Genomic DNA, 23,291 nt, shown 5'->3' on the forward strand with positions numbered 1-23,291 from the left:
ATTGTAATATAGGTACCTACTGTAAAGCAGCAGTCAACTGTATAGACAAGCACAATCGCATTATGTTTTATCCATCGCGAATCTGAATTTTATATTTAATTATCGTTCTTGCGGCAAAAAATAATATTGGTATAACTACAGCATTATTGTTATCTTTCACTTCGCGACCTTGACATATAACCGTCGAATCGAGTGACATTATTAGAAAATTAAGGTTCATATTTTTATGTATAAACATAAATAATAAATTACGAACATAATATTACCATGTTAATATATGTACTATAAATATATTAAATTACACATAGCGGCGCTTTTATTACAGAGTTTTTTTATGCGTATATAGATAATGACCCGTTGGGATCAAATTCGTATCCAGACGTTTGGTACCTATTTATATACTCGGCAAAAACGAAAATTTCCCGAAATCATCAAGGTGGACATAAACTTAGTGTAACACTAAAAAAGTATAATATAAAATAATATGTATAGATAAGACCTATAAGACGATAATACAATGTTGAATTTTTTAAGGAATATTTTCAGTATTGAAACTCGGGAGTTGTGTTATGTACAGATATTCGAGACGAATTTTTTTTATTTTTGGAGGGGGGGGGGGCAAGTCTTCGCTGGAGTAGCAACGACTCCTTCCTATCTTCAATAATGTGTTCAATACAGGTTCACTATAGATGTGTCATGTGTACCTGTATTAAAACACTATAAAATGTATGTTATACATGTTTATACTATGTGGATATAGGCATGATGCACGTCCGGTTTGTCCCGCTCGTGGAGTCTGGAATCCGGATATTAGAGAGTTTTTGCACGACCATTTTTGGAGGAAAAAAAAACAATAACAACGTCGACTGTGGGCCGGATGACGCCACCAAATAATATTATATTTTAATAACGTGGACACATAGTACACTTACTCGTTCCGCACGTGATAATAATATTTTATTGACTTATGAGTAATGATGGTTATTGGCCACACTATATTATGCACCTTATTATTCAATTATTGTCATCGCGATCGTATATGGGTAGTGGGCACTGGGTAGGCATACCTAATAAAAACCTATTGGTGTATTCGTTTTCACGACACTGTGTCACGATACCGTCTATACTATGGAATGATTCAGAACGCATTTTAAAGTTTTGACGCTACTCCCAATCCCTATTACCCTTCATAAATTTAAGGGTGCTATGAAAATATTGGTAAATTCCTAAAACGTTTCCCCCTCCTCCCACGCGGCGATGGTACTTCCTCGCCGGCCTTAAATACGTACTCTTCGTCGCCGGCGTCACTCGTCGGTCTTACTTTCACAGTTTTAATCCATTTTCAAGTTTCGCCGTGAATATAGTAGTCCATATTACTATATTAGACCCACGCGGTGATCTAGAAGCCGCCCGTACACCAGCCACTGTACCTACCTAAATTGATAACCGCCGCGGTTATACACACGGACGATAAGCATAACAACCGCGATTACGGCACCGAACAGGTCACAATGGTCACATACCTCTTAACTGGGTGTCTGGGTGTCTGTAGCTAAACGGATCAAAATATAATGCTCCGTGAAAGTCACCCCCCCCCCTCCAAAGCGAGGCGCTTAACACCCGCGGTCGACCTTTCGCCGTCGTAATGCCGTAGACTCAACTATTACGTATAAACTCGTATAACTCATGCCTCATGCGCAAGTATTTATTTTTTTATTTAATTTAAATGCATTGGGCCCCACTGAAATACCCGTAAGGTACCTTAATACCAATAATACCTCATACGTGGTCGGTGCGATCATAATATTCTATTACACATAATATACCTGTACCCAATAAATACGACCTGACAGTGTCGGGCTGACACCTGTACATTGTTCGCAGCAGTAACTCGGCGGGCGTCCCGTTCGTTCTAATTTGTAATGACGACTCTCAAAAATTGGTATAATATCATATTAATTATTAACCGATATATTATAGGTACCTCCACGCATGATACGTCTATCATGCCTCCACGCATACGTAATGACGATAATAATAATATGTGACGGCATGCATTAATATTTGAACAGTGAACACGGTGCTTTAATAGTATAGCTTGAAAGTCCTATCGGATTAGTGCCGCACTGCCACCTACGACATCATTCGATTTTTAAAGGTAAAAATCGCGAGGGATTTTTTTTTCGTCGGCTCCTCGACGGTGGCGCTCCCCAGTGTCGGCGGCGGCGTCACGCGCTACGACAACACAACAATAATAAGAACTATCACATATTTTTTTTTATACGCGTTCATTATTGCTGAAGTAGTTGATATTAGAGGCGAGGAACGCGCACAATGCCAATAGCTTAATAATACAGTGATCGCTGATTACGACGGCGACCTGCGAGTGAGCCGAGTTGTTGTTCCGATAGTGTTCCGAGGACCGTCTTTTGTATTTGTACGTCCTCTCTCCACCACCGCCGCAGCCGCCGCCCAGAGTCTGGCGACTCGTGCCGTACAGGTAGGCACTGACGTCGTGGCCCACCCGTTGCAGCGATATTAAATCATCGACCGCCGTCCAACTCGATAGCCCAGAAAGGTCCGCGAGAGGATTTTTCAACGGCTCCGATTAGAACATCGTCGTCGTCACCGCCGCCGCCCGCTCTTCATTTCTCGTCGTCGTCGTCGTCGTCGTCGTTAGTGTCGTCGCGCTACTGGTTTTTAATTGATAAAAATATTATATTATTATTATTGTTACAACACTAACGCTGTACACGACGCCCTCTCCGCCATCGCCGCAGTAAACACCTTCGCGTGTGTCACGTACGGTGTCAACAATTATAATTCAACGACTGCTATGTGTTGTCGTTAGACGCGAATAGTGATAGTTGGCAGCGGATGAAGTATTTTTGTTTATTTGTTTCCTCTCCCAAATAGTCGATCTGTGCAGGCACAACAGCGTCGTCACTCGCCGTAAAAACAATATGTGGAAAGTACGAGAACTCGCCGATAAAGTGTGAGTATTGAACACCATTTACAACCTCCCGAGATCCGTCCCATCCACTGATGGCCATCCGCTGTAGTAATGATCATTCAAATTTGAAATAATGTGTGCGTTGTATATTTACAGGACCAACGTAGTCCTCAACTATACAGAAATTGAAGCTAAAGTCAGAGAAGCCACCAACGATGAGGCTTGGGGTCCAACAGGTAAAATACTTTTTCATTGTACATTTTGTTTCATCGTGCATTTTTTAATGTCACTTATTATTTAGTATCTAAAACTAATAACTATAGTTTAATAATTTCATTCACTTATTTCACTTTTCATTCAGTATGAATCAATTTTTATGGATACTAAATAATAATGAACTTAAGGTTCTGTTTTTTTTTTAAAAATTGTTTATATTAATAAAATCAATTTAGTAAAATATACTCAGCATCTCAGTTTGAATCTGATGTTTAAGCTGGATTTAATTTTAAAATTACCTGATAACCAATACTGTAATTTTTGTTTTACTATCTTGTGTATTTGGTGATTGGTCTTATCTCTGTATTTTCAATTTGTAGGTAACCTTATGCAAGAAGTAGCACAAGCAACATTTATGTTTGAGCATTTCCCTGAAGTCATGGGAATGCTATGGAAACGAATGTTACATGAAAACAAGAAAAACTGGCGAAGAACTTATAAAGTGAGTTATTAAATAATCACTTTTTATGGATGTATTAAAATGAATGAGATGGCCAAGTACCTAAAACATTTATATATTGTGAATAATACTTTTGCATATTTTTTTACTATTCATTTATCATAATATTGAACTTAGTGATTTTTATTGCAATTAAATTAGTTTATGTTATTAACTTTTTAATTAGTTATAACATAATCACATTATTTAACCTCATTTTTAACTTCATTATCAAAAAACCTCATTATTAAATTCATTATGCATGTTCAATATAATTATCTATGATTGTTTTTATATAATTGTACTATATGTACAGAGTATAGTTAAAATCATGTATAACAGTGATCTTATAATTAATATGGAACAACTTCAATTTTTATTATGTTCATATCCAATTTAAGTCATTAAGTAATTTTTAAAATATAATAATTTATAATTTATAAATAATTAAATATTCTATACTATTTTTTTTCAGAGTCTATTATTATTAAATTATTTAGTTAAAAACGGATCTGAAAGAGTGGTTACGTCAGCACGTGAACATATTTATGATTTAAGAGGATTAGAAAACTATTCTTTTGTTGATGAATTTGGTAAAGACCAAGGAATCAATATAAGGTATAATTGTTGTCTTATGATTTAAATTACTTAAACAAAATTAGATTTAAATATATTGCAAAAAATTATTTTTAGGCATAAAGTCAGGGAGCTGATTGATTTTGTACAAGATGATGATAAGTTGAGAGAAGAAAGGAAAAAAGCTAAAAAAAACAAAGACAAATATATTGGATTATCCAGTGAAGCCATGGGCTACAAAGGAGCAGGTAATGTGATATTTGATCAGTTTTTAACTAATTTTAACAGTGATTATTTTACAAATTAGGAGGTGAGAAGTGGGACGATGCACCTAGGTGGAAAAAGGACAGTAATAATGAATTTAGTGACAAAAAAAGTAGTAGTACACTAGGTTTTGAAGAATCACCTAATAACAGGTAAATTTATATCTATTTAAATATATTCATATAGAGATGGGTTAGGTTTATGCAGTTAAAATTTGCGTTAAGAAGGAACCTCGGCACAACCAAACCGGTTTTGGTCGGGTGTTGGTCAAGTTGTCTGCCCCTCAACCTAGGGACAATCATCTTTATTACGGCTGTGATGTAGGAAAGACCCACCCCTCGTTAAAGGTTCGAGGTTCCTCATTAACCTGAATACTGTAAGGTATCTATATAAATTGTTAAATTATAATATTTTGGTAACTGATAAATTTTTATTTAACAATAGTTAACTTATGCATATTTGTGTAATGTTTTTATAGTGATGAAAATGATATAGTGGATTCAGAACCAGAACTTGATTTGCCACATAAACCTTCTGCAGAAGCATATAAAGACCGTAGTATGTCACCTACCAAAATTCTAAGTCCTGCTAAACATAGAACACCTATTAAACGCATCGATTTGGGTGCAGCAGCACATTATGGCAAGACACAATCTGTGATCAACTCTCCAGTATCTACCAATATTCCTTTAGATACAGAGACCAGCTCTGTTGATTTGTTGAATATTGTAGGCAACAGCAATAATCAATCAAATGATTTTGGAGATTTTAACGCAGTTTTTAGTGCTGCTCCTAATACTGACATTGTAGTAGAAAATAATAGGTAATTTTATATTTGTAAATTGCGCTTGGAAATATTATCATTTAAGTAGTATCACATCATCATTAACAATTGTAATTGAAAAAAAATAGTTTTTGACTTCGTGAAAGTATAATAACAATTGTTATTTGTATCCTTCTTAAATTATTCTGAGATAACTAAAATAGATTATGCAAATACATATTACTAAGTACTTCAAGCATTTCAATTCTGTTTTATAAAATAATTTTCATAAAATTAAAATTGTCTTCCTTGTTTCAGTACCAATAATGATGAATTCGCTGATTTTAGTTCAGCATTTACTCAGTCTATGTCTTTAAACAGCAACTCAACTATTTTAGGTAAGTTTTTTCCTATTGTTCAATATCTGTTGAATAAAATGAAAAACTTATGTTTTTTTTAGCTAACCAAAAAATTATTTCTAATTCTGATCTCCTAACATCGTTACCACAGTCATCTACAAATGGAACAAGTCGTAACTTGTTAGATTTGAACTTTGACGCTTTAGATAACACAGGTAATATGTCTATAATTTATTATCATTAACAGAAGTATTATTAGCTACCTATTTCAATTAATTAATTATATTAGAAAATTTGATTGCATTTTATAATTTTAGTAGAAGTTGGTTTCTCTTATAATTTATACAGATAAGGTTAGAAAACTGGATTTTTTTATTATAACTTTTCAGCAACTGGAGTGATGTTGAAGACACTTCTAGAATCCATTCACCAACGTTCAGATTCAAATATTAAAAGATTTTTTCAAGAATTTACTGAATATTTGCCAGGTCCAATGACTCCACAAAAATTTACAAAACTTGATTGTTACCCAAACTATTCTCAAGTTATCAAAGTATACAGCCAAGTACTTGAAATAATTTTAGAACAAACAAATTTTGTTGATTATATTGATTTGATTTCACCAATATTTGCCCCAGACGGCGGTACTTTAGAAATGCTTGACATATCGCTACATGTTTTACTAAACTATGTCACTTCTAATGCATTATCTCTTAGAACTGATTATGCCATTGAATTAATCAGCTTAATAATAACAAGCGATTTAATAAAATCATCATTGATTATTGAAACTTTAAGTTCTAACCATAATCGTTTTATGGTAGTTATTGAATTTTTATTGTCATTACCACATAGACTAGCTAACAAAGTTGGGAAGAATATACCTAAATTGTTTACGCCTGTAGAGTTTTCTAACAGAATAATGAATCATATATTGTTTGTCATTGACCAGTTAAGCCAATTTTATGCTTTAGAAAACAAGAAGCCCAATACAAAACCACTTTCAATAGTGTTAGGCAAAACTATTGCTTCTTATCTTCAAAATGATTTTTCTACTTCTTTGAAAATATTAGAATGTTGGTGTTTAGATGATAACTATGCAGTTGTTATTAGAAGTATTCTTTCAGAAGTTGACCGACGAGCAATTGATAGACTTGGTTATTTGTTTTGTCGTAAATTATCAACATCTGATTCGTTACATAGTCTTATTGGAAATGCAGTAAATGATGTGCCCAACTGGAATTACACTTTTTGCAAAAAAATGATATTTCTTACTTATCACGAAGATGACAATATAGCATTAAATCTGATGAATTACTTATACTTTGTTCAAAAAGATTCTAATTCTAATATATTAAGTACTATAATCTTAGAACTTGTTCAAATTTGGGGAGATAAAAGTGCTTTGATTCATACACCTTTTGAACAACATTACTACTTATCAAAACTTATTATTATTGGTTCAGTATGTTTATCAAATTTAACATTGGATGATGAGTTTAAAAGAGATGTTGAAATTAAACTCTTTGAAGGTGTTCCAATTCATCTGGAGAGTTCAGAAGAAAAAGTTCGAACTATAGGAATGATAGTAGCAGAGATTATTATTGGTATTGTAAAGCGCAATCAAAAAGAAGGAGCACCTACTTTAAATTTTGAGTATGACAAATTACAGGATGAATCCAAATTGATAGTAAAATCTCTGAACGAATTAAAAAATTGTAAAAGTCGTAATGAATTAGTATTTAACGATGCTTTTAAAATGTTAAATAACTTTTTTGAAGATTCAGATATTATCATAACTAGATGTACTAACACAATAACTACATTTCATAACAAGGCAGTGAAAAAGACAGAAAATACAAATGAAAATATTTTAGATAGTGATGATGATGAATTTGACCCTTATGATTTATCAAATGATGTTGAAATGGATGTCAAAAATAGACCCAAGTACATACGTGATCTTATTGATGGTTTCAATGAACAAAAAGATTGTAAGGTGTGGCTGGGCTGTTTAGAAGCATCCGAAAGTCTTATTAAATCACAGCTACCTAATGATGATGTTTCATTTGCTATTGAGCTGTTGACATTATTGATCGGTATGGATCAACAATTTTACATGGAGAATTTTGAAAGCCTTAGGTATCAATCTGCTGTTGCTGTAGTGATAGTTTTTCCTTACGATTGTGCCAAACACCTTTGTCATCTTTTTTATGAATCTATTGGCAAATATGCTGTTTCTCATCGCATTTTAATCCTAAATGTATTGACTGGTTCTGCAAAAGAATTATCAGGCTTTCAAAAGGTTGAAGAGAAACAAGAAGAACCAATTGCCGAAGTGAATACTTCAAAGTATTGGGAAGATGTTATCAAAAAAAGAGTTCAGCTAAAGACCAGAATAATTTCCAATCCTAGAAAACCTATAAAATCTCAAAGTAATCGTTTTGTATCCGTAGCTGATGCATTTTTCTTCCCTCTCATTCGTGGAAATTTAATTGAACCAATCGTTTCCCAACAAATTGACAATACTAAACAGTTGGACATTCTTGGAGTACATCTATTAAATTCATTATCAGTTATACTATGCTGTGCGATTAATTCTACCCATGCAACTCGTATGGGTGTAGAGCTTTTAGAATGGACTTGGTCATTAAGATTTCACAAAGATGTAAAAATAAGAATCGCGGTGATGGGTTGCCTAGCTGCCGTTTTGTTGTCTGTGCCTAAATCTAGATTAGTTGACTTGGGAAGCTCATTAGTTGAATTTGTAATGTGGTTGGAAAATGTTGTCACGTCTGAAGGAGTAATGAATAAAGTCGATAATGAAGTAAATCAAGAAGCAAGAAAATTTGCTGTTCAAGTTCTGTTACTTTATAGAAATGTTGTTGGTGATCAAAATATGTTTTCATAATGATATTAATATTTCAATTCCATTAAAATGATGTGCATTCCAATTAAGGAAAAATATTATGTTTGTTTTTAATTTAATATGAATTAAAATTGATAGTTTCTTTTATATCTAATTTTGCATTATTTATTTATTTTTATATCCCCTTGTATAATTTTGTGTATAAACAAAACCTTTACAATTTCCAGGGTCTTCCTTGCCATTGAATCAAATGATTCAACCGGTAACATTTGCTCAGAATAGTAACATAGAAAATCAATCTTCTGGAAACTTAAATAAATTACAGGTAATTAGAAATATATTAAATTAACTAATACAACTTAGAGATGGCGTCTTTAACATTTTTTTTTGATAATATTATTAATTAAATATTTTTTTTAATGGAATTCTATTCTTATTTGTTTGATTAATGTTTATTCAAGTATAATGAAAACAAATATTCTCCCTAGATTTTAAGGTCTGGTATCCTAAATAAATTAATCATGTATTTCATGACAATTTTTATTTTGTAGCTGGGCAGCACATGGAGTGGAGTAAAGGGCCTAAATATAGACTTGGACAATTTATTATCACCAGGTAGTAAATCGCCAAATTCAATTTCAATGTCTATGAACCAAATGGCTAATAACAACAATAGTCTTGGTAAATACAACTAACATACTTTCAATTACATTTGATGAAATACTATTCAGTTAAAACTTTGAGTTAAATTTATGTTAAAATGAATTGCGTGGTAAAAATGTATAAATCATAGACAAATTATTGTTTTGAAAATCAGTACAATTTTTTTAATATTTCATCAATGAACTTTGGCAAATAATTATCGGTGATTATTTTGATTAGTATGTTATTTGTTTAATTTATTATTTATTTTAGGAGGAAAACAAAATGCCTTTTTTGATTCTAACGATGTACTAATGCCTACTCAACAAGCATTCTCTGCTAGCTTCAAGTGATATTTATTATACTGACCTAAAAGTTACAATATTATTGTTAATTGTGCAAGAAATGATTTCAAAAACTTGTGGGAAAGTGTTTCCTATTTATATATATTTTTCTTTAAAGGTTGTGGGACTCTTATTAAACAAACTAAGATCATAGAATAGTGATGTAATTATATCACCAAAAATTAATAACCATATAATGAATGAAAAATGATCTAATTCTACCAAATTATGATTGTGGTTCATTTCTAAAAAATCTGGAAAGTTGTTACATCATTTTAAATGATCCTTTTATACTTCTTCTTTGCATAAAAATATATTTTAATAAGCTCAAATATGAATATTAATATGATATTCATTAATGTGTTTCATTTAAAATACTAAATGTCCATACGTTTTCAATGTTTTTTATTTTTACTCGCATATATATATATACCTATTGGAGTTAAAAATATGGGTTCTCAGTACTCTATGTGTTAATTTTCATATTTAATAATAATTAAAGTACCTAATATTTGGTTTTAATGTACATAATATACATAAAATGAAAAACTCATCATTAACATCAGATAATATTTTAATAACATATCACATCAACATGTACTTGTCAATGGTCATATCATTTGTTGTTTGTTTGTTTGTTTTTTCTGAAGCCAAATCTGTACCTGATTTAATGACAAACATTTGAATTTGAGTTTGGTGCTTATATTTTGGGACAAGTCAACCTTATAAATGTTTCTTGCATGGCTCAAATGAACCATATCCAACAGTATTTCTTTCTTAACCACAATATTATTTGTTGCAATTTGTTAATTTTTGGATTATTTGAATACAATTAATTTTAAATACCTATTATTATTTACAATTTTATTAAGTTTATGTACCTAATCTATGTTTTATTTTAGTTATTTGTTAATTTTAATTTGATTCCAATATTATTTCCTTTCAAATTTTAATTAGAATATTAATATTTACGTATTGTGTTATTAATAAAAATATTTTGTTGATTACAATGTCGTTTTAACTTCTACTGAATACACTTTACTTTGTGTTTCACATTTTCTTGTTTAGTTTAATAGGTATTCGGCACCTCATCTCCGATGAATGAATAAAATACAATATCTACTGTAAAAAGTTTAAAAAGAACGTCACAACTCTTCTTGGAGTCAAGTTTCTAATATTTTGTAAATTGTTCAACGTATTTTAGTGTATTAGCTAGAAACCGGGATTATATGCATTTTCATATTGATATTGAGTGTACGCGCAACTTAGAGGGGTCAAAATGGCGTTTCGAATCAAGTTGATTTCATAAGCAAAATGTTATTTTGCATATTTGAGGAGTTAAAAAGACGCTACATCTGTATGTGTTGTATCTGTCTTACAAATGTAAAATTGCTCTTATTAGTACGATGAACTAGTCGAGAGAAAGTTGCCACTTAGCAAAGATATTAAGCCCTATGCTCTCGTTTATGAGTAGAAATTAAAATGTTTTCAGTTTTGATTAATTTTTTTTACAACGAACGATAATACATTTTTTTTATATAATAGCCTTACTGACAGAGCATCCAGCAACTTATAATTAAGTTTTATTAAACCTTCTAAGGTTCTTTTCTTAAAATTATTCTTAGCGTGTATATATTTTGTTGTAGAGTGTTTATATACGCGTCTTTAGCGCCACCCCAAACCAGAAGACCATGTTGGACAATTGCTTGATAAAAAGCAAAACAAGTATTACGTAACCTCTGAATTGATAAGAGGTCTTAATGACCCAATTTATATATGGTTCAACTTAGCTAAATTATTAATATGTAGGCCCTATTTCAAGTTATTAAAAATTAAACCTGATTATAGTAATCCTTTTTTTCGTTTGCAAATTTGTAGATTACATTTCAAAATTGTTGTTACAATTATTTATTTCATAATTTTGATTTTGTCATAATTCATAGTTATGCATATTTCATTCAAATATTTGTATGTTAAATTTAGACCTTCCGTTGCTTTTATGCAAATACTTTCTCAGGAGATGTCTGTACATAATAGGCAAGTATCATCAGCATCTATCACTATTTTGCTACCACTTTTTAATTTAAATATCGCATTTATGTATTATATGAATAATATTGGACCTAGAACACTACTATGAGGAACAGCATATTGTATAACATTTACGTCACTTGCAGTGTCATTTAATTTTACTATTTGTTTCCCATCAGAAAGGTAGCTCTTAAACCAAATTAGACAGCGATTATTTATTCCGAAAATAGGTATAGAATTCTAAAAAGTGATGTATGGAGTCAAAAGACTTTGCTAAATCTAGGTTAGAGACATCAACTTTTTTAAGGAAAAATTGTCGAAATATTGCATATCAATTATATCAGATATAATTTTTTTTTCACTTTTAAATTATTGTTTATGTTTCTCGAGAATTTATCAGCCTGAATTTTACCGACTTTTAAGAAATAATTATTTAATTAATTTGACGCCCCTAATGGATCTGATGTATGTACCTAGTGTACACTGTACTGTCATTAACTTTTTATACTTCAATTTTATTTTCGTTTTTGTAGATGCGTACCTGTCACTTCATTCATTAATCTCCAGGTTAACTTAAAATTATACGACACTGTCTAAAATTTTTTTTTCATAAAATTTGATTTTGGTAAGCCTTAATAAGTATTTTGTAAAATTATTCTTAAACTTTTTATAGTCTTTTTTTTTTTTACTTTTTTTTATAGTTTTTAACTTTTTAAGTCGCAAGTTTAGTATTATTTGGATGATTTTTACATTTTAGAGAAATAAATTGTCGACGACGTAAAGGACATAACAAGTCTTTTGAAAAGAATAGATGTCATATAATCTTAATTTAACCTGGAGATTAATCAATAAACTGATAGGTACTATCTACAAAAACGAAGATAAAATTGAAGTATTAAAAGTTAATGACAGTACAATATATACATCAGATCCATTAGGGGCGTCAAATTTACTAAATAATTATTTCATAAACGTCGGTAAAATTCAGGCTGATAAAATCTCGAGAAACATATTAAACAAAAAAAAAAGGATTATTTAAAAGTAAATAAAAAATTCGATATTACATTCAATATTTCGATGAGTTTTTCTTACAAAAAATTGATGTCTCAGAGTTACTATATTAATTATAATTTATAAACAACTGTAGATATGACACTCTGCGGAATATGATAATATGCTAACGGTTAAAATATTAAAAAATATTAAGAAAAAAAATACCATATGTAGGATTATTAACGCTTAATCAATAATATTTATTTATATGTATATTATACGTTTTTAACCAGTACACATTAAACATTAATAATGTGTTAGCGAACAAACACGCTGGATATCCATTATAATTTGATATGTGTGCACAAGAACTTCTTTTTAAAAACCTTTTAAATCTAACTAGAAATTAAGAATAATTCTATATGTAGAAGTACTACAAGCCTTCAAAAATTTAGCTCGTAATTTAATTATAATGCAATAATAATTTAGTAGGGCCGCTACAAAAATGTTGAGGCTATTAGGTACTTAACTAGTAATTGATTCGTTATTTTAGGAAATTAACAACTCATAATTTTTTTAAGAATTAAAAAGTTTTGAAACTGTTTTGATACAATTATAATTGAAGTGCATGTACCTACGTACAGCAATTGACTATATATTATCAATTATATATTAATATGCACGTTTCACTAGCTAGGAATGGGTTTTTTTTATGAAATTTAATGTTTTTAATTAAAATTAAAATAATGTAAAGTATAATATATTTATATAACAGCAGCAAAAAAAATTTTTTTAGAATATTTAAGCTTTTAATTTAATTATAAATAAATAATGATTTGAAGGCATCACCAAATAAAAATTTTTTAAGATTTTTAAATCTTATAAACTAACTTTTAATTATTAACAATGAAATAAATAAATATATATATTACCAGCACCAAATACTACTGCATTTATTGACTCACTAGTATCAATTCTATAAGCTATGTTTTGCCTATTACTTACATTTGTCCATTTCTACCATGTGAGTGTAAAGGTCTAACAGCCTACTCGAATATGCCATTTCATTATCATACCATGCGCCTATTGTCACAAATTTGTCGCCGATGATTGACACTTGATTAAAATCAACTATGGCCGAACATTGACTGCCTACGAAATCGGAGCTTACGAGGTTTTCTGTATCTTCGATGTAGGATACAACGCTATTTTCAACTGTATCCGCATTTTTCCAGATTGCACACTTGATATTCTCTAATGTCACCGGATTTTTAACACTGTTAATACAAACATTTTTTAATAAACAAAAAAATCAATTCCTAAATGTTCGTTGTTTACATAATATGCACCTAACCCTCAGTAGGATGTTAAGAATTAATTAATAATAATTAATAATTATTTATTTCTATAATTTGCGACGCATTGTGGCAATTACATATATAGGCAGAAAATTCTTAACTCTTTTCTATTTTAATTTTAATACTGCATTATTATTTATTCCTACACACTTTAGTGCGTTTACCTATCTTTTTCATTATATAATGCTAGGGCCGTGGCTATAGGCACTAGCAAGGGGGCATTTGCCAGGGGCACAATTATATGAAAGGCATTCTCAATTAAAATATGATAATTTACAAAAATAAAAATCCATCGTTTATTTTTAGAGTAATCACAACATACTCCTTGTCACACAATCGCATATTGGAAACCGTACTTTGACATATCATATGTATATTATTATATACATCGACGTATTGTATTGTAATGTTGATATCACATGACTAATAACAATATAGTTATTTAAACAAAAAACGATATCTATTCTGCTATCTGTAAATATGCAAATAGTTGGCCAAAATTCGATGTAAAATAATATAAGATATAAATAAAATAAATATATCAAAAAATAAAAATGTTTTGTGTATTACCCAAAACGTAAGAAAATTTAAAACTTATAGAGGTTACAAATAAATAATACGATTAAAATTTTTCACTTTTACAAACATACAAATTGAATTTTCTTTTTCTTTTTATCGACTTTTATCAGTTATATTGCGATATCAACACCACCCCTCAGAACATGATCTACTGGTTACAAAAATACCATCATTGGTTGATCATACTTGCTCTTTTTTTTTGTTGCGAGCAAAGCCTTATTTACGAGCAATATTGTATTAAATTATACTTATTTATTATTATTATTATTATTATTTTATGGCTTTAATTCCACAAAATATTACACATAATGAAATCCAAGAATATATGTGTATTTATATTTATTTGAATAATTGAAAATTAAAAATAAATAACCAATTGTAAAATATAAATCGTTTTACATTGATTTATATTTAAGTTAAATAAAAATTTTAATTAAATAAATAAATAGATAACGATAAAATATAAATATTTCATATTAATTTCTTTATTCTAGAAAGTTAAAATTATTCATTGAAGTTAAATTAAAAAAAAAAATTATTAATTAATATTAAATAATAAAATAATCATAAAATAAAATAAAATGATACATTGATTATTCAAAGCTTTTTTTTTTTAGTTTGTTAAATCAATTTTTGTAATTAATAATAAAATAAAAATATACTTGTGCTACAATCAACAGAGCGTTTTTATTTGAAATAATGAGCATTTTACGGCGGTAGAAAAAAAATTGGATGCGGGGGGAGGGGGAATTTATGCTACTGTATTGCAGCACATATGATATAATATAAAAATATAATTTATATAGAAATACGTTACGTTATGTAGAGTTTCAGCAGTGACACGTCCAGTGTGGGCACTCTTATAGAATCACCGGTTACTTTTCCTTTTAATTCCGGAATGACTATTCCCACGGCTTTCGCAGCGCCTGTCGTGCTGTGTACAATATTTCCTGGAGCTGACCTCTGAAATACGAAATCATAACCATTACCAATAAACCGTGGTTGGTAGTGGTGCAGGGCGTTTATCATTTTTGATAAGTGGGTGTAATACATTTTTGTTTTGTATAATTCAAGCGTGACGACAAAATGGGCTTTAAATACACAATATAGGTATACCACTGACCACAACATTCGAATATTTTAAAAATCCACAAAAATACATATCATAATTGATAACTTATCGTCTCCCAAAAAAACAGCTTCTTACTTGTTTCACTCCGTCCAGGATCTGCTGGGAGGAGGTCATTGCGTGAACCGTTGTCAGTAGACAGTATTCCACTCCAAATTGATTGTTGATGATGTGCATCAAAGGCGCAGCGCAATTGGTTGTACACGAGGCGTTCGACACCACAGTCATTTTATTGTTATACTTGTCGAAGTTCACGCCCTTTACAAACATCGGCGCGTCTTTGCTCGGAGCACTGATAATAACTTTTTTGACACCCGTCGCCATGTGTTTCTAAAAAAGTTTGTCGTTATATCGTCACCACTACATTATATCCTTGTTAAGTCATAACCTATTGAGAAAGCTCGGTTATAAATTATATAATATTATTGTGATACGTACGCTTTAGCAGGTAACAGCTACAAAAACAATATAATATTTTTTTTAAGGGAAGGTATAAGAAATAGCTTTTACCTGGGCAGTTTTGACTTCTGTGAATCTTCCGGTTGACTCTATCACGTAATCAACAGGCAACTCTTTCCATTTGATGTTTTCTGGGTTCGCTTCCTTATATACACGTACGATTTTGCCTGTAGCGGCCATCACGTGTAAAAAAAACATATCGGCGGATACCATTATATCCACATTTGATTTATAATCGAGACAATATTTTACAATGTTACGGTAGAATGTATTAGGATTTATGATGAACAATTTAATTTCAATTTATGGCAAAATTATACAAAGATTTTGCTCGATACAGTTATATTACAATGTATATATAGTAAATATATAATAAAAACTATCAACGTTGATTATTTTTTATACTTAATTTTCAAACCTAAAAAAAATCAGCTTTGAATGAACGCAGAACAAAATGTGGAAGGTAGAAACCTCGAACGCAATACCTACAGTTTTTAAAATTCAGAAATTTTGAAAAGTTTGAAAGTTTACGCTTGGATTTCTTCTTTGAATTCAAGATAACAGTTATTACCGCTGACATATAGGTATTATAGTTTTGTCCGTTCTTTATTTTTTATAAATGTAATTTTCACTAGCGTATCTTACAATATGATTTATAGAGTAAATACACAAATCTTATCCTTATAATTATTATTATTGTTATTACCGTTGATGTTCAGACAGTCTCCCTTTACACTGACGCACCCAGGAAACATTCCATGTATAGAGTCGTATTTGAACGAATGGGCAATCGCTTCTGCGTTGGCACTCGGCTCATTGATGGCGACCACCTGCGGACGAAGGATTTAAACAAATTTATTAAGAACAAACGTTCGACGGCCAGAGGAATACAAGTCGAAAGATTTCCGACATATGGTATTACTTAGTACTTACATTCACGTTTTTCTGAATAGCCAACCGGAGCACGCATTTACCTATCCGGCCGAAACCGTTAATAGCGACAGGCGGAAGAATGGTGCAGCACTGTTCTCTGGTGGAGACTCCCCGTAACTTAATACCCGAACCGTTGATGTTGTCCACAGGCAGTTGACAAAGAAGCTATATGGGAGAGGATTTAAATCAGTTATACAGACGTTGGCCAGCCAGCCGAATATAGGTCGACCGACGTGGTATGACTTACGTTGGTACGGCTGGCGAACGGTCGCACGCATTTGCCTTTCCAGGAAAATGTGTTAGGTGTCACCGATGACAAGTTTCCACGGCCCAGTGTTGTTTTCACACTACTCAATTCTGAGGAGATCAGTTGCAAACCGTTTTTAATCATAGTATTCGTATAATGGAAACTTCAATTAATATTTAAAAACTTTTTATTTTTTGCTTTGACGACAACTATTTAAGAGCGAAACTAAAATAAAAAATATGATTTATATGGGTAGCTTAAAGACTGAATTTGTTGATAAACAAATATCATCGGTATATTGTTTATTAATTATTTATTAAGCCATATAGTTTTTTTTTTACAGTATCTTTGATGATGCCCCATACTATATAACTACAAATAACGGCGCGGAATGCCATTCGAAAGCCACCTACATGCTGATGTACCAAAATTGCATATATAACGCGCCAGACAGCGCATACAAAATAAAATATACAAAATTTGTTAATTTAATTATACGAACTGTAATTTGTGGTAGACATCTCTTCTGTACATATTCCACCTACATTTTACATATTATATCGTATGTCAATGACATTCTTATTAATTATTGAAGTATTATAAGAAGCCCGGTGGCGAGGCCGAGAGGGTTGAGGTGTTTGAGCGAGACGTTACCAAAGGAAGCACAAGATGTAGGTAATCGCAATATTTATTAACAGTGAAGCTTTTAGTAGGTACCGTTTTAAATATTTATTACAATTTACAATGATGTGCCACGGATGGTGTTGCGGCCTATACTCGTATGTATTTCAAGTAGAAAACAGAGTGAAAATGTACCAAACGAATAGTACTGCTAATTAAAAGGGTACCTGGTCGGAACGTGAACCTTGGTTTAGTTAACTCGAGAAAAGAGTTTATACGAAATCAAAAAAAAAAAATACCGGGGGTAATATGGTGTAGATGTGAGCAGTGAAGTCGTGAAAATACGGACGGACGGTGCAGGTGTCACGTATATGTGTACAGAAAAAGACAAATCACGGGTTGTTCCGTAACGGTTGACCGTTGCTCCGTACCAGTGTGCGCTATAGACGTGAGAGGACCATCAATAATTTATGGCCTAGCCAGGTCCAACAATTTTTTCCGAGGCCCAGCCCGGCCTAGTCCAAACAATTTTTTGAAAAAAGACTTAATCCCGGCCCAAAAGTCATCTTTGGCTCTTAAAAAGCCCGTTGCGGTCCAAGAATATTTTTTATAAGCACGGTCCGATCCAGTCCAAAATAGTTCATCCACTTCCCTGGTTGGAAATAACTTTATTATACCCAGTCCCACGATTTTCATAATATTCGTGATTACACCAAAGTCCTAGGTACCCACTATGTAGGTATATATGTATAATGGTATAATAGAATGTTATAAGACAAAAATAATAAACACGAAAAGCAGGTGTCCGCAAAATATTATACATGTATACGCTTCAAAATGTTTCCCAACGCAGTTATATGTGTCCATTTTGCTTTGTGCAATGCGCTATGTTACACAGAATCTACCCATAAAAGTAATAAGACAAGATAGGTATTAGACGTTTATAACTCATCTACTAAGACAATCGAAGTATAATTTTAGGATCAACCTAGGTAGGTAATTTAATATCATGTACAGCCAAAATGTAGTGCTTGATCATATTGAAGTCCCGTCCCGCATTACGAGTTCTAAATATTGCACACTTAATTTATTTCTGATAAAGAATACAACTACAAATACATGAGTTTATATGAGGGCTTTTACGTTATAGTCATCAGCATCGGATTTAATAACTATTGCAAAATACTTAGACGAAGGATTTTTTTTATTCTAATCCCCAATATTGTAATAGTTATTTTATCTTAAAAATAAAGTTTCTATTGGCACGCAATAACTGCTATGTTTCTACTAGGACCATTTTTTTTTCACCCTGCATATTAAAATACATAAATTCGACTCCCTTCCCTCAAATGCAACTTACCACCACGGTGAAAATTTGGCACAAGTCGTTTCAGAGTGGTCAGTATATAGGTATCTCGTTCTCGTATCTATACTGCAAAAGGAGAGTCGTGGAGATGAACAACCGAACAGGGGCGGCTGGCAGAACGGAGTCATGATCAGGTCACCATCGGTCAAATTCAAGACGAATTTGTCATTGGTAGATTGCAATTGCCTCAATGCCCACATGGCCGCATAGCATAGAAGCCTATTGTCGACCAGTGAAACGATGAATGCATCTGCAGCTGCTAGTCGAACCATCTGAAACCCGATCGAAATTTACAAATCGTACACCACATGTTATTATATGTAATGACACTTATATTTTCTCAAGCCCCATTTAGTACAAAAAATATAACTAATTAAATATTATTTTTGATTAGATCCGGTGGAAATCAATACCTATACGTAAGTACCAGGAGTCAATCATGATTCATGAGCAAGATTTAAAAAAATTAATTACTATGTTTTAGGGTCTGGGAGTCTTATAGAGAAAACAAATTTTGATTACCTATAATGTAGATTTTAAACAGATAAGAAAAAAATTCTTTTAAGTAAAACTGCTTAGAAACTAAAAATATCTTAGCTAATTCTGCTGGTACCTATGTCATAGCATATTATATTGTTATCATAAATACATAGGAATGGTAAAAAACTAAAAAAAGTATAATACATCGATATTAACGTTCGATATTGGACAAGATGTAAATTGTAAGTCTTTAAAATGTTGTTCTATAATGAAGTCCAATTATTATTAAGTTGTAATAAGTTTTGTTTTTATTTAAAAAATATGTAGGTACTTACGCATTTTTGTATTATTATTTTTAATATTTACTATACTCAACTTTTATGTATGAACACTAATAAAAATACTTTTAAATTGAACACATCTTACAAAGAACATTTCAGAGACTCGAATACGTCTATATATTACATAATATGTTAATATATAATATGTATAATCTGTTACTATTCAATGAGACATATTTAGTTAAAGGTTAATTGTACTTTTAAAAATCTTATTAAATTAATACTTATACTTAACTTTCAAATGTATAATTTTCCATCAATATTGGGCAGGAATGTGATGTATTCCAAATAATGCAAAATTGTAATTTATTATTAATTTGTATGTTGTCTTCTGTTTATAAACAATTTTTTTCTAAAAATCCATCGTATATTTTCATACAATTATTGTATTCGTCACACTTTGCAAAAATGTTTTTAATTTATTCGAAGAAAAATTTACATGACGTAAATACGTTTGTTACTTACAATAACAAATAATTCTAGGTACAATAAAATTACATACTTAGGTACCCAAATAGTTAATTAACTTAGTCAGTATAAGAATTTATGCTATAAAAACGTGTATGAAAACGAAATACTATTACGATAATAACAATTAAAATTAAATAAAACCATTGGAGATTTGAAACTTGTATATATATTTTCATATTTGAACAAAATACCTATGTATTTACTATTTTTTATTTAACTTTCTGTTACTTTGTGATTAAGCAATACTTTTACCATTATTAAATTTCTTTTCATAAAATACTAACGTTAAGCCACGTTAAGCGCCACGTCCAAATGTACTTTACTGTGTGTTGGCGCTTACCACCCATAGTTGATCATTATTACGGGCATCGCCCATTTGCGCAAAATTTACCAACGTAAACATTTTAAATTAACGGCTTGGTTAATTCTTATATTTTAAAAACGTCATGTCTGTAACTTATAGTAAAAATTATGTAAGTATACTATTAACTATTATTAGTTATTTGTTATAAATTATAATAGTTCATAATAATTTACTACCTATAGTTTTTAAAAACAATTTGTATTTATTTTGATTATTGTTTCAAAATAATGTGTATTATACAGCTATTATTGATTATTATTTTAAAAACATTCGTATAATTAACTATGATTTAAATAAATTTGTATAATATAATAAAAAATATATTACTTTATAATAATTATACATTTATACTAAGTAAATTTGGCGCAAATGGGCAATCCGAAAAAAACATACCTTTTTTATTTTGTCGCAAATGGGCTATACCCAAAACGAATTCATTTTTTTGGCGCAAATGGGTAACACCCATTATTACAACGTCAGCCACCATACACGATAATAAATCAATATGAATATTATTTTTAATTTATATTTTTTCTATGGCCCTACAACCTAAGAGGCAAGAGCTACGTGCCTTAAAGGAGTCATGGAGAAGAGGAAATCACGAAACTCATAATTTCGGTCTTTTGGAATTATATTTTTTACAAAAATTAAATCCGCCAGCCGCAGTCGTAAGGACTATAAACATAACGTGACAGTATAGGGACGTCGCTATAATAATAACTACATAGACCACGGTCTTAGAATAATAAACGGAACACAAAAACACAGTTAACTCGAAATTAATTAATTTGAACTTTGAACAATTTTTTACATTGAACACTTGCCTTAAAACGAAAAAAATATGTTAAGCGTATAATTACAGATATTAGTGTCAGTAGAATTAGTAGAAATCGCTTCAAGTTTTATTAATATACCCATATGGCTAGATATATTATAATATGGTATTTTTATTAGGCATCAGCCACAAAACGTTCCAGAATAATATAACAGTAAGCTACTATATTGTCTATGTAGGTTCATTGCCTAGTAGTTATTGTTAAATACCATAGTTTCTCACCGAGACAATCCCGGCCGGCTGAAAACAGATAATTCAATTTGACGTCAAAGGTTTCTTTTAATATTTTTTATTTTTTTCATACATGGAAAGTGAATAAAATAAGTGATGCCACGTTAATATCTAATTACATACTATAAAGACGAGGATTTCAAAAAAATTGGAAGCAGTCTTTAGAGTAATTAGGAGTCCTGATTTAGGACTGATCAGCGATAATATGATATAAAAAATAAGACGATTTAATATTTTACCTAATAGATAAGTGCATTAGTGTTTTCTGTATAGGTATAAAAATATGCAAACCGTACCTAACCGCCTACTTAATTAAAGCGTTTTCAAATGTTTTGAAAACACCTTGTACCTATAGGCCAGCGGTTCCCAACCCATTGGCCGCGGCCCACTTGTGGGCCTCGAGCAGCTTGGTATTGGTCCGTGAACCATATAAATATATAATTTTTAATATTACATATTATAATATTTCTGGTTGTAATATATTTATCAATATTATCTACACTCGGCAGTGTCAGATTGGTGTCAAATTATTAATTAATGCTAAATATAGGAATCAACTGAATGTTGAAAGTGATTTAATTGTAAATCCATTCAATTTTCATCCCGATATTGACTCTTTCATGAAGGACAAGTAATGTCAAAAATCACATTAAATTGTTTAGATTGTGGTTAAGTTTAATAAAGGGTTTTTCATGATAAACGATTGATTTTTTAATTCTTTTTAGTTCTAACAACTGACGTTTGTATATACATATATATTATATATATATATATACGTATTTATACATTCGTATATATAGGTCTATAGGTGAGCTATTTGTGGGCCTCAAAGTTCTTGTTTACAAAATTGGTGGTCTACACAGCTAAAAAGGTTTGGAACCGATGCTATAGGCTATAGTTGTATGCAAAATATCAATTAAAAGATCGCATCAACTGGTTATTATTAAAAATGTTTATGATGGGTCTATAAGAGATGTGAAGAGGACGCCACACTCGCATGTGTTATAAATAGGGCCCGGATTTAAATGCATTTGTAACCATACAGATATGCTCTAAAAAATAGCCAAAAATGCGTTTTACCACAAAATTGACCTTAAAAATGCCCTTAAAAAATATAATTTACCACAAAATGACCTTAAAAATGCCATATATTTTTTTTATACAAATTGTAATTTATAAATGAGACATAATAATTATTTTATTAAAAAAAAACTGAAAATTTGAAATATTGACTGATATGATATTGACACGCATGTTTTGGCCGTTTTAGGGGAAATATTATTCATTCTAAACATAACAAAATATATATTAAAATGTATGTAAAATTAACATTCTAAGTAAGTCTGTTGTAAAGACGTCTCTTCCGAA

At 30.8% G+C, this 23,291-nt stretch overlaps 2 protein-coding genes across 2 annotated transcripts; one reads left to right on the plus strand and one right to left on the minus strand.

The window, feature by feature from the left end:
- The first annotated feature begins 2,225 nt into the window (after window positions 1-2,225).
- LOC111030269 (telomere length regulation protein TEL2 homolog) lies at window positions 2,226-8,597 on the plus strand. Its single transcript, XM_022309690.1, has 10 exons — window positions 2,226-2,995; window positions 3,110-3,189; window positions 3,550-3,671; window positions 4,144-4,286; window positions 4,362-4,492; window positions 4,552-4,660; window positions 4,987-5,331; window positions 5,590-5,669; window positions 5,732-5,845; window positions 6,020-8,597. The coding sequence occupies exons 1-10, from the start codon at window positions 2,964-2,966 to the stop codon at window positions 8,539-8,541; spliced, it is 3,678 nt and encodes a 1,225-aa protein (XP_022165382.1). The 5' UTR covers window positions 2,226-2,963; the 3' UTR covers window positions 8,542-8,597.
- A 4,788-nt stretch (window positions 8,598-13,385) lies between these two features.
- Window positions 13,386-19,956, minus strand: LOC111030278 (glyceraldehyde-3-phosphate dehydrogenase 1-like). The gene is made up of 7 exons (XM_022309698.1): window positions 17,164-19,956; window positions 16,968-17,132; window positions 16,741-16,864; window positions 16,086-16,201; window positions 15,654-15,905; window positions 15,264-15,409; window positions 13,386-13,786 (listed from the first exon to the last, which is right to left on the minus strand). Exons 1-7 carry the CDS (start codon window positions 17,356-17,358, stop codon window positions 13,507-13,509), a joined length of 1,278 nt encoding a protein of 425 aa, XP_022165390.1. The 5' UTR covers window positions 17,359-19,956; the 3' UTR covers window positions 13,386-13,506.
- Between the last annotated feature and the right edge of the window lie 3,335 nt (window positions 19,957-23,291).

The sequence above is a fragment of the Myzus persicae genome, unplaced genomic scaffold (genome assembly GCF_001856785.1).
Source record: "Myzus persicae strain clone G006 unplaced genomic scaffold, MPER_G0061.0, whole genome shotgun sequence".
Taxonomy (NCBI): domain Eukaryota; kingdom Metazoa; phylum Arthropoda; class Insecta; order Hemiptera; family Aphididae; genus Myzus; species Myzus persicae.